The sequence below is a fragment of the Melospiza georgiana genome, chromosome 2 (assembly GCF_028018845.1).
Source record: "Melospiza georgiana isolate bMelGeo1 chromosome 2, bMelGeo1.pri, whole genome shotgun sequence".
Lineage (NCBI taxonomy): Eukaryota > Metazoa > Chordata > Aves > Passeriformes > Passerellidae > Melospiza > Melospiza georgiana.
Window position 1 is genome coordinate 33,401,757 of NC_080431.1, and position 13,061 is coordinate 33,414,817.

Sequence of the window (13,061 nt, forward strand, 5' to 3'; positions counted from 1 at the left end):
CCCGGAGCCGCCGGACGCCGGGATCCTCCGGCCCCCCTCCCGCGCGGCCCCGCCGCGTCACGTGACGCCCCCCGCCGCCTTAGGCGCGAGCGGCCAGAGAGCCAATGAGGGAGCGCGCCCGCCCCTGGGGGCGAGACTGAGCGCCAGGCCCCGCCCCTGCGGCAACGTGTCCCGTTGCCAGGTCCGGCCGTAAGTTGAAAGAGCCAGAGTCGTAAAAGAGACGGCCACCGGTTGCCGCTGAATGCGGAGGTGGCACTTTTATATATGAATGCGGATATTGGCCCTTTTCACACGCCGCGCCGCCCCTGCTATCGGTGGCCTCCGAGACGGTGACAGCTCCGCTCTTGGGGCCGCGCGGGGAGCGAGGAAGGCGATCATTCAGTGAGCCTCTTGCAGGCGCTGCGGCTCTGCCCGTGAAGCCCCCGGGCCCGTGCCGCTGACGCGCAGCCGTGGGGGACAGGGAGCGCGGGGCCGGTGCCGTAAAGCGCGGAGGATGTCGGGGCGGGCGGGCCCCGCGGCGCCGCCGCCGTTCGAGAAGCGGGTCCTGGTGACGGGCGGCGCCGGCTTCATGTGAGTGAGCCCGCGGGGCCGGAGCGGGGGGCCGCCGGCGAGACCTGGCGGGCCGGGGTGCTGCCGCCCTTTGTCCATCCCGGGCCCGTTCCTCGGCGCCGCTGGCTCGGGCCGCGCTCACTCAGGGGCCGCTGGTGGCTCGCCCGTGTCTGGGTTCGGAGGTGGTGAATGCCGGGGGGCGAGCTGGGAGCCCCGTCCGCCTTCCCTGCGGCCGGCCAGGAGATGGAGGGACCGCCCGGCGCTGGCAGTGCGTGCTCGGCCTCGGCTGCCCAAAGGAAGGCAGCGGAGCTGCCGGAGAAGGGCCTGGAGCACAAACTTGTGAGGAGCGGCTGAGGGAGCTGGGCTTGTTCTGCCTGGAGCCTCAGGCGAAACAACCTCATCGTCTCTTCAGCTCCCTGAAAGAAGGTGGTAGCGAGGTGGGGTTGACCCTCATGTCCTAGGCAGCAAATGACAGGACGAGAGTACACAGTCTGAGCTGCGCCTGCGGAGATTTAGGGTGGACGCCAGAAAGAATTTATTCATAGAAAAGATGATTAGATATTGGGATGGGCTGCCCAGGGAGGTCAGGAGTCACTGTCCCTGCAGGTGTTCAGGAAACGATTGGACATGGGCCTTAATGCCGTGGTCTGGTTAACAAGGGGTTAACCCTTGTGTTTGGTCGTAAGTTGGACTCGGTGATCTCGGGTCTTTTCCATCCCAATGGATTCTTTGGGTTAAAGGCGGCAGGGCTTCGAGCCAGCTGCTGTTTCCCGTATCAACCCCCAGTGCTGTGGGCTCAGTTCGAGTCAGAGAAGGCTCTGGCCCGAATTAAGCTTGAGCCCCTCCGTGTGTGGAAGCTGTGAGAGGGTTAAATTTCTGTGTGTGAATAACGCTGAACTAACCTGAACTCTGAGAATGGGTTTCATGTGCACAAGACCGTGCCAAAGGGGCAGTGCCACCTGGTTGTCGCACCTAGCAGCAGTGTCAGAGACGTGAGTGATGGCAGTCACTGTCGTGGGTTAGGAGTGCTGACTGCTTGGTTCTCCCTGATATCCAATATATTAGCTTTAGATTGCAAAAATATTTTACAGTGGCAACTGAATATAGCCTATAACAGGTTTTTTTGGGTTTTATGTGACTGTGGGCAGTGCTGATTTCTTTCATTATAGGACGAACTTTTGTTCTGATTTTTAGTTTCTTAACCTTACATATAGAAAATTAGGATAATGTATAGAATATATATTAGAATAATATTGATGTGTTAAAATATCTTTGAATTTTTCTTCCATTTGTCTTGAATATATCCTCTTCTTCCCCCAAAACTTTTGATATTGCTGAATTTATTTGGAATTTGTCATCTCTTCATTACCTTAAAGCCAAGTATATAATTGTAAAATATGTTTTTCTTCTGTCCTGCAGTGCTTCACATGTAGTCGTCTCTCTTGTGAAAAACTATCCAAACTATCTGATTATAAATCTGGATAAGGTAATAATATCTTGTTTTCTTTCTTGATATGGATAACTGTTTTAAGTGATTTATAATGCAGTTTATAATATGTTGAAATGTATATGGCTTATTGTTAGTTACTAATTTTTGTTTGATTTTCCATTTGTTCCTGTGCAAAAAAAAAAAAAAAAAGTCAACTAGTGTTCAGACAAAGAGCAAAACTTTTCAAGCTCTAAGCATCTGTTTAAGAATTTTTGCAGTTAGGGTATCTTTTGGAGATTTGTGCTTTTAAAGCTTCACATCTGCTTGTGAAGTAGATTTTTTTTAAAATAAGTTTTTACTTTATTCTTAGACTTTCCAGTGGTTAGGTTAGGTTTGAGTAGCCTTTTTGCTTCCATGAAGTCCACTCACTGATGTTGTGTGGTATTTCTCTTTAGCTCGACTACTGTGCAAGCTTGAAGAATCTTGAAACTGTCTCGGGGAAGGAAAACTACAAGTTTATCCAGGTGATAGAGCCTTCCCTTCCACAAAAAGTGACTTTTTACAGATTTCTGGTGTACTGCTTCCGCAGTTTTGTCTCAGACAGGAGATGGATTTTGATTTATTGTTCAGATCAATATTTGGGTTTGCTGGGCTTGTGTGCTGAGGTTCCTCCTGCCTACAACAGGCAGTGCTGATGCTCATCTCTCTGTCTTGGGGTCTGCCCAAGGTTGCAGGACTTCTGAGAAATGCTTATAGCTCAGTTTGCTGAAACAGCACCTTTCTCAGATGTAGTAGATGTCAACTTGCCTTTTTCCTTAGATTCAGGTGAGGCTGAACTTGCCCTGACCTGTTGGTGACGCCCGTGGCTGTTTATGTTTTTGTGCACCACCTCTTTGTTTCAGGATGGGATTATATCTGAGCAGTTTCAACATGACCAAAGTGGCTTTTTGGTTATTTTCCTAAGGTCTTTGATTGTTTCCAGCAATATGAAATGTATGAATGCAGCATAAAAGCCTTGTTACCTGAGTAGATATTAACATTTAATTGCTGGGGAGAGCATGGAGTTCTACAAGATGTCCTTTAAACAGCAGATCCCTGTGTGAAGCAGGGGGGCAGTAACTAGGAATGATGTGGCTATACTACTTTTGAACAACTGTAGGAATCTCTTGTCACAAAACTTACATCAATATAAATAATTCCAACTTTTCACTGTGTTGCTTTTTTTTTTTTTTGTGGTTTGGGTTGTTTGTTTCTGGTTTTGGCTTTTAGGGACAGTTGATCACAGGTTAACATCCAGTATGCAACCAAGCAGTTTACACTGACAGGAGAAAATGTGCTGGAAAAGATAATTTGTAATGTGCAACCCTTATAATTAGAACTGTAACATTGATCCTGACCTTAGGAGACAGAAGGAAGGATGTATTCTCTAGTGGTACTGTAGAAAGGAAGTCTGTTTTGGAAAGTAGAACAGTAAGTTTAGAAAATTTGCCTCAGAGACTGTATAAAAGATATGTTTTAATCACAATTTCTGTTGCTGTTCAGCATACATGTACTAAGCTTGAATTTAATTTAAAAAGAATTCAGTAACTAGCCATTTAGTTCAAAATAATGTCTCTTAAAAAATATCGCAATTAAAAAATCAATCACCCAAATAAACAGCAAACAGCAAAGCCCTTACAAGACATAATCTAATCCCCCTTAGTGGAAATCTGCTTCTCCTTTTGCAGTACCACTAGATGTCCCTGCCAGCTTGCCAGACTGGGAACTCTTACTTGCTCTGGGAACTTGGAATTTCAGCCTCAGTGTTGGAGCTCCACGCTTTTGTACTTTTGTTGTGTGTATTTTTGACACATGGCTGTTTCTAATGTTAATAGTAATATAAATTCTGAAATAAGTTTAATTTAGGATTTTTAAAAAAATGGGTGAAATTTTATGTGTGGTCTTATTTTAGACATGGCATTGGTAAGTGGCCCAGAGCTCAGTTGATGGTGCTGTTTGTATCCCGTGTTCCCTTTGTAATGGTTTCTTATGTGACACTTGGTATAAAGGGAAGCTGACTATTTTCTATCAAATTAATTTGCCTTTTTTTTTCGTTCCTGTTTAGGGGGATATTTGTGAACCTGATTTTATAAAGCAGCTCTTTGAAACTGAGAAAATAGATATAGTGCTTCATTTTGCAGCCCAAACACATGTAGGTGAGCATTGCTGCATGTTTTGGTATTGTTTTCCATGGCTATACCTGCTCCAAATATATGCCAGTATACCTTTTGTCTTTTCCCTTCATATAAATCAAGGATCCAGTTTGTGTCTACAAATCACATGACTGAACATCTGATGTCCTTTTTAACTCAGAGGGATTCACAGCCTTGATTCAAAAAGTTCTTAATCTAACTGTTGTCTTGTTTTCATTGCACATCAATGGTAATGTACCTTTTTGTCTGCATTACCTTTTTAAATTCTGTCTAGACTGACATGTTGCTGACAGTGTACTGAGGGAGTCATAAAGACAGTGGAGAGGGGCTTTGTACATAGTTTGAAGTTTTTACTTAATTGGCTCCTATGTCACATGAAGAAACAGTGTGAAAGCTGAAGGATTAGGTATAAATCCCACTGGAATCTTGTCTCCATGCTAAAAAGAGAGAATGAATTATAAAGTGCATATTTCAGATGGCTGCTTTTCAGTATCACTGTTAGTAAGAACAATCCCCACCATACTCCATCCATCATGAGAAGAAATCCTCAAAGAATTCTCCAGGAAAATACTTCTTGAAATTGTCAGATTTGTTAGGCACAAAGTCATTAGGTCAGGGAACAGTTGGGAGAATCAAAGCAGCTGCTGATGAGTTATTAGTCATTGATCATATTACTGCATCTGTCTTTGAATGACACTTTTCTTACTGTACTTAGCCAATGCTATTTTAGATTAAAAAAATCCACGATTCCAGCCTCTTGTTGAGAACAAGGATTTTTGTCTTCAAGTAAGTGCAGGAGGTGCCTTCATTTAATAAGGACCTTGCTGTCTGACAGGTCTATATTGCAGCCTTCAAGTGGAACCTATAGCCCTGTCTTGCTAAATTTAATTTATAGCCCTTGTCTGGTAAATTTAATCAGAATTGTCTGTATTTTTTAATGTAGATCTTTCATTTTGGCATGCCCTGGAATTCACCTACGTGAATGTTTATGGCACCAACGTGCTGGTTGCTGCTGCACATGAAGCCAATGTGGAGAAATTTGTCTATGTTAGTACAGATGAAGTATATGGAGGTAGCACTGATGAGGTGAGTTTGAAAATACATGAGGATTTTTCTAGTTTACCTGCTTTTAATAGTGAAAACAAAGTTGAATCTAACTTTCCTTGGCCTCTGGAAATGTTTGACTTTAAGTAAGCACTGGTAGCTTCTAGAAAGCTGGGTATCAAAATTGTCCTGTTTTGTTTGGTTTTTTTGGTGGTTTTGGTTTTTTTGTTTTTTTCATAGCTTGTTTTATGTTGAGTGTTTATTGTGAGATTTGGGTCATGAATGGTGTCACTACTCAGAGATAGTATCAGAGGAGTGTATTGTACAGGTTTTGTCCTGGAGCATTCATGAGACTTCAGTAATGTGCACAGCTTAACAGGTGGGGAACTGCTTTATATTCTAGCTAAGATATTAACAGAGGTGTAGGCAGTGACAGTTCAAATAGAAAACAATTCCCCTATTACTGTAATAAATATTCAGATGTTTCTTCTTGTTGTGTGCACATCTTTGATTTTTGAGAATTTATACCTGACCTTAATTCAGGAAATATAATTTAGCTCAGTAAAATGACAAATTATGCATGTTCATCTTTTTAAAGGCATAAATAAAGTCAAGGAGCCTTTTGCCATAGTCCCTGGAAATATTAATGTACATCAGAAGAGTTCTATGCACTTTCTCATTAACACAGTATCTTTATAATTTCCTTCAACACAGCTTCCATCTGTAGGCTTTTGTGATACCTAAGGATGATATTTTCTTGTGTGTAGACCCGTGGCTTGGCTGATATCTTCAAGTGAAATTTTTCTGTCTCTGGGCGTTGAAAAGAGAACTTTAATCTCTTTTTTTCTTCTCTTTGTGAGTCACACTAGAAGTTCTTGTGGAGTTTTTTTTTGAGGGGAGGAAGGCCATTTAATTTCAGAGGCAAAGGTCAGACAAGAACAGTGAGTGTTTTAATCACGTTAAGGTGATTGTTACCAATCACACTTGGCTAGTATCCTCCTTCTTTGGGTTTGTTTTTTTCTCTCTTCAAGTGAGAAGTAGATTAAAGTGTCAGGATAGTCTGGAAGATACCTGTTCTGGAACTGGTCAGAATTGTTGAAGCCTTGCTTTGGAAGCTTTTGGGTTGCAATTCTACATTTTTTACAGAAATGAAGTTACACAAAAATTTAAGAAAAGACCTCTTTTATTTAGGGCTGAATGGTGAATTTGCTAATGGGGGCCTAATTGCTCTCTGAGGCAATATGAACCTGAAAAATATTAAGCCTCTCTAGCAACAGTAATTATTTAATAAGATAAAAATCTGAGTACCTGCTGCTGTGAGGTAACTCTGTTACAAGTATAAAAATATTACTGCTGGTACTCTGTCTGTCTCCTGTGTTCAGTAAATAGACTGTCTTTTGTTATGATCTTCTGTTGTAAGGGGACTTTGTTAGGCTGATATGCTTGGATATTTATGGATTTTTATTTCTTTTGTAACTTTAAGGCTTATCTGGGCAAAAGAAATTGAGCAATGCAAATTTTTCTTTTCATTGTAGGAATTTGATGAATCCTCACCAAAACGTCCAACCAATCCCTATGCCTCCTCTAAAGCAGCTGCAGAGTGTTTTGTTCAGTCTTACTGGGAAAGGTACCAAGTAAGTCCATGGAAGCTTCAAAAACATTGAAGCCTGTAATTTAGTGTCTGTATTTTGTATGTAAGAGTATAAAAGAAAAATCAGTACAGCCCTCACAGTGCCACCTCTTTCCTCATTGTTAGTCTTGTAGTTTGGATGTGTTAGAGAATCTCCCTCAATAAGTTATGAAGATACACTGCAAGACAGTGGGGACAAATCAAATGTTTTTAAGTTTTGTTTTTTAAATCTGAACTGTAATATCTAAAAATGTGCTTTGATAAAATGGTCGAAGAGAACATTAGGAATTTAAAGAATCCGTGCTAAGCTTGCAGGATACAAAAGTATTACATAGAAGTAGAACATGCGTAATTCAAATTGCATCAAGACTAGGCTTATGGTTAAAGCAAAAAAAAAAAAAAAAAAACAGGAAAAATCCCTGCTAGTCAGATTTGTTTAAGCAAACACATTTATCCACATTTTGGATACTTTAGACTTCTGTTCTTGATATATGATGTTTTTGCTATAAAGTTAACAAGAACAGGATGTTAATGACCTGTGAAACATATTGGCATAAGTAGGAGTAAGCCAGTCTTCAGTCAATCAGAAGCACATGTGCAATGTCCTGCAGTGCTTCCAGAGCTAGAGAGATTTCAAACATTTGTCACTGGTGGTGCTCCTGACAGGCTGAGAAGGCTGGAGGCCTTTGCCTCTTTGACAGAAATACCGAGAGCTTAATTCAGTAACATTTGTAAGGGCATGCAGATTTTTGTGTGCGTCTGTTGGTTTGTTTGTTGATCAGCAGGAAGGTACAGATTTGTACTGGTGTATGCTTTCTTATGTAATCACCTGTATGTTTAATGCTCTCCAGTTCCCAGTTGTCATCACACGGAGCAGTAATGTTTATGGACCACATCAGTATCCAGAAAAGGTAAGTTAAACTGTGCTTTACTCTGAGCTTCACTGGACCAGAAATCAGGGTTGCAGTGATGTTACTTTTTTCTCATGTGCATGGGATGAAAAAGTGTGTGGAAGAGTGCTTTGAAAAAAGCACTCTTGCAATTAATGTGATTATATATTTTGAGCGTGCACTAATGTGTCTTACCCTGAACACATATTTTTTGGTCTAACTTCAATTAGAGACTTATAGTTTAAATGAATTTTATGACAGCAACTTTGTTTTGTAATTTTTCTATTTTTCAAAGGATATTTTGACAGAGTTCCCCTACAAATTACATTAACTCACATCATGTTTTGTAATTGTGAGTGTTCAAGAACTAAGGGAAACATTTCAAAAAGTAAACTGAGAATTCAATGTCTGGTATAGAAAGGGATGTTCCAGCCTGCACAGAAAATAAGTAAGATGGAGCTATAGCATTCATATATAAAGTGAGAAGTAGTGTGAAGTGACTTGTTTTTGCCTGTGTTCATACAGACCTTGCAAGGTGACTATTTAAAACAGTTATTTGTGAGAAAAAGTTGCCTTTTTAAGTCAGTACCTGAATCTGCTTGGTTAGTGAATGGAAATACACTGTTGAAATGAAAGCAATCATCACAAGTACTCTTTGGAGTTTGGAACTGGTGGAAAATGTAGCTATGTTTTACAGTTCTATGGAGCTGTTTATAAATTGCTTTTTACCTTTTGTGGTTTTTTTTTTTTTTTGCAAATACATTTATTTTCACATACATTATTGCAGGTGGATAAGAATGGCTTTTACAGTACATTTTTCATTGATCTGTGTCTTGCTACAGGTTGCATGATTGTTGGGGGTATATTAGGGGATGTATTTGCTGGCTTTTGACTTACATTTATTCTTCTTTGCATATCAAATTGTAGTTACTGCTAAAAACACAGCACTAGGCTACATGAACCTTTTATCTAGTATTTTGCTCCTGTCTTTAGAGCAGGAAGTTAAATTTAAGTAATTTGAGTAGTTTTCAGTTTAAGGACTTTAATAGTGGGGGTAACTGTTCTGAAGTATCTGGGGCATTATGAATGGATCTAAGCTTTTAGATGAACATAATGTAAATCTTTGTGCAGTGAGCACACTGTCACTGGATCCGTGTTTATCTGTGTAATCTTAAAATTCTCTGTTGATTCTCTTCCAAATTTAACTACTTTTACAACTTTTTGTTTCTAGAATTACTGAAATTTATTGGATGTTTAAACCTTGTTCTGAATTGTTGATAATATTATTTCTAGTTAGATTGTGATTCACTGCCATGTGCAAAAGTAATGGAAACTTCTTTTATTTTTGAAAAATTGTTACATTTGTAATAACCAGAAAGATAAGGCTTATAATACAGTAAAGACATGTACTCTTACAAACCAAAATCCTTGCAGTTTCTAGGCTTGATATATTCTTTCATTAAATTTAATAAAACTTAGAAGTATTTAAAGGATCTTATTAAAATACTTAATGCTTCATAACCATTGAAGTTCCTTATTCTTTGTAGAATAACAGCTTCTAATATAGTGGAGTAATTATTTTGTTGTTGTTGTTTAATTCCTTAGGTTATTCCAAAGTTTATATCTTTGTTGCAACAGAACAGAAAATGGTAGGTAACTCACATTTTTTGGTAGCATTTCTGCTATAAAACTGTAATTGCGGTTATGAATATGTGCTTGTTTGTAAAATGATAATTACATAACAAAGTTCTGAATCACTTAATAGCAGAATTTCCTTAAAGTAAAGGATTATTTGCGTGTCAGCTACTTAAGGTACCTTCAGGCACCCATCTAACAGCAAAACTGCTAAAAACAGTCCAGTAAATGGAATGTGTCTATTTGAGAACTAAAATACTTTTTTTGTCTTTTTCTTGTCTTAAGCTGTATTCATGGTTCTGGACTTCAGAGAAGGAATTTCCTTTATGCAACTGATGTAGTAGAAGCATTCCTTACTGTCCTGAAGGAGGGGAAACCAGGTGAAATTTATAACATTGGAACTAACTTTGAGATGTCCATTGCCCAGCTTGCTAAGGAGCTAATTCATTTAGTGAGTAAAGAATTCTGATGCTTTTCTTTACTGGTTTTCATTGCACATATAAGTAATTACACAGACCTTCTGTAGCTCTGAAGGAGCTTAGACTTGTGGCTGTTGGCAGATCCTTGCAGCAGAATGATGTGCTACCTTTTCTGTGGCAGCTGGACTGTGTAAGTTTGCAGTATGGGCTATCCCGTGCTGGGCTGCTGTGTCAGTTACCCTGACTGGGACATATCCTGGCTGGCATCATGATTACCATTTTTTCCATGCTGACTGCTTTAATTTTAGTCTGAGAATGTGGCACTATTAAAATCTAACAGTTTGATTATGATGGTCTGGCAGTGCTCTGGATGAAGGAGATAGGTTGGAGAAGTTCTAGATAATTTTGATAATTTTGGTGGTTTGAAGACTCAGTATACAAAAGTCCATTTCTGTTTGTGGTTTATATTTTTTTGTTTGGTGGAGGTTTTAAATAAGATTTAAGTTTGTTAAGAAAAAAACTTGATTTTTAAATATATGTTTAGATAGCCCAAGATGTATGGGAGTGATACTTGTTTTTCTTCTTGACAGATAAAGAAGACCAGTTCAGAGTCTGAAATGGAACACTGGATGGATTATGTCAAAGACAGGTGAGAAATGTGGAGGATGTGCGGATGGGCTGCACATGCAGGGTAGTTTTGTCCTGCAGGTTTTCTGAGACCCTTAACCAAAATTTTTTTTGTGGAAGTGTTTCTGCTTTAAAGGAGGGAACACTTTTGAGGGAGTAAGAGCTGTTTTGCTTCCTTAAGTTTTTTTCTCTTTTTTTTTTTTTTTTTTTTTTTTTTTTTTTTTTTTTTTTTTTTTTTTTTTTTTTTTTTTTTTTGCTAGTGGATTTGATATCTATGATCAGGGTTCTCTATAGAAAACAGGACTTTCATTTATTGTTTGGATCTGTAGGTCAGAATGAATGTCTTGAAGGGGAACATGTAATGCTAATCTCTGTCTTCAGACATTCTCATACTTGTCATTACTGAAGTCTGGTCTGGGAAGAGGAAAAGTTTTATAGAACAACTAAATCTTTCCTTCACTGTAGCTTGGACAGTTTATTCAGTGTACTTTTTATTCAGCATCACTGAGATCAATACCATCGTCTGTTGCCTAGCTTTAGTATTTTGGCATGAATGTGACTAATTCAGACTTAGATGTACTTTGTAGTAAGACTCAGTCTCCACAGGCAGAAATATGTGCCTGTGGAGTGTTGTTAACTTTAGATTTCTATCTTAAGCTGAAGCTGCTATCTCAAAAGTAGATGTAAAGCTCTAAGGTACCAAAGTTAGGGCAGTGGAAAAATGGGTAGCTTTTATGGATATGCTTTTGCTGTGTGTTTCCATCCTTAATTTCAGGCTTGGTTTGTCTCTGCTCTTTTATATCCATTTCTTTTCTGCAGCAACAATGAATCTCTGCTTACTTTAGATAACACTCTCTCCAGAGTGATTAGAAATGATGTGTCTACTGATAGCAGTTAAGTATTATGGCCTTTAGAATTCTCACTTTCTGATCTCATTTAGGTTGTTATCATGGCAACTGAAGTGTCTTTAAAAATGTGCTAGCTTTTGTTTTTAAAAGAAAATGTTCTTCAGAATCCTATCTCAATGTATTAGAGGACTTTGATCAAATTGCCTTTGGCTCACATGATGTGAGTGTTTAGGAGTTCTCAGTGTATTTCACTTTGAGATATTTTTTTGTGTGTATGAACCATGTCCTGTTTAAACATAAATGGGCTTGGGAAAACTAACCACGTAGGAGTATGTGTTTCAGTAGTGTTGAGATCTTATCAAAAATTGTTAATATACCAAATATATTACTATATAATTCTATAATGAGTGACTTAAAGGTCATGGGGGTTACTTGCTATGGAAAAATTAATTCTGCTTCTGCTTCAGATTAGCATGTTACAGTAACAGTGATAAGTGCTTGGTTTGTGCCTGCACATGTACCTTGACTATTCAATATGCCAGTGCCAATAGTGCAGGATGCTAGACTGGGCTACCTATCTGCCAGACTATGGAAGTGAAAAGTTCTGCCATGCTTAATTATCAGATGTATCTTTCTGTGTTGAATCTTGCAGCTTGGGACTCTACATATTCAGTATTACTAAGTTGATGTAGTTAATGAGCCACTGTAATGATGCCCCTTTGGAAGCCTGTGTGTTTTAAATCTGAAGTATGTGTAAATTTCTGGGTTTTCAGGATAAAAAACGTGAATGCTAATATTAGAAAATGCTGGCTCTGTGTTGCAAATGCACTGATTTGCACAAATGCGTTGGCAGTGATTTTTGTGTTCGTTTTTGTGCCAGTAAAATACTAATTAATATTTATTCTAGTCAATTTCGAGTTGTTGACTGTACAAACTGAATTGTGTTGTTGTAGCTGCACTCAGCTGCCACGTATTATTTGAAGGCAATGCAACCTGTTTATGTTGGTGGGAATTTTCAAAATTGAAGCATATCTAATATTCCTTGGAAGACAGTGTGAGGTACTGCATGTCTAATTAAGGAAGCAATATAATCAGATTGTTTTCTGTGTGCATTTTATATTTCATCAGGCCTACAAATGACCTCAGATATCCAATGAGTTCAGAAAAAATGCACAACTTAGGCTGGAGACCCAAAGTGCCTTGGAAAGAAGGAATAATGAAAACAAGTAAGACTGACTTTTACACTGATGTAGGAGTGATGGGAGGAGGGAGAGGGAAAAGGGGGAAATGGATATATAGCTTAATTAATGAGAAGCTCAAGAGATTGAATGTAACACTTGAATTTTACATAAAATTGGCTGCTTTCTAAATAGTGAATTTGCATGACATAAAAGAAAAAAGATAATCACATTTTAGTGCTAGAATAAGTCTTGCATAAAGAACGTACAAAGTTTAAACTAGATTTTTTTGTAATGTTATGGGCTAAAGTCTTCCATAAAGAACAATTAGCATGTTGTTAGTCGTATATCTGTGGAATATTTGGATTTCCCTGTTATCTGTGGTCAGCTTGACTCATCAACATTCTTCCCATATTAGTTGAATGGTACAGAGACAATTTCCACAACTGGAAAAACTCAGAGAAAGCTTTGGAGCCCTTTCCTGTGACAGACCCATTTGCCCAGCTCAGTGGTCCATAGCCTGGCACAGAACCTGAAGGAGTTTCTTCTACCTCATATGGTCTTTTCTTCAAAGCCTGCAATCAAGTGGCCACACTGGACTCTTCATGTATTCAAGATAC

The 13,061-nt window shown here is 39.2% G+C and overlaps 1 protein-coding gene across 2 annotated transcripts; it reads left to right on the plus strand.

The window, feature by feature from the left end:
- The first annotated feature begins 302 nt into the window (after nt 1-302).
- TGDS (TDP-glucose 4,6-dehydratase) lies at nt 303-13,061 on the plus strand. Of its 2 annotated transcripts, XM_058045453.1 has the most exons (12): nt 306-570; nt 1,969-2,035; nt 2,434-2,502; nt 4,083-4,173; nt 5,114-5,256; nt 6,750-6,848; nt 7,696-7,755; nt 9,340-9,383; nt 9,655-9,820; nt 10,379-10,437; nt 12,392-12,489; nt 12,860-13,061. In XM_058045453.1, exons 1-12 carry the CDS (start codon nt 494-496, stop codon nt 12,958-12,960), a joined length of 1,074 nt encoding a protein of 357 aa, XP_057901436.1. In that variant the 5' UTR covers nt 306-493; the 3' UTR covers nt 12,961-13,061. The 2 variants fall into 2 exon arrangements, with proteins under 2 accessions (XP_057901437.1, XP_057901436.1); XM_058045454.1 differs by lacking the exons at nt 12,392-12,489; nt 12,860-13,061 and adding an exon at nt 11,235-12,382 and having other exon boundaries at nt 303-570.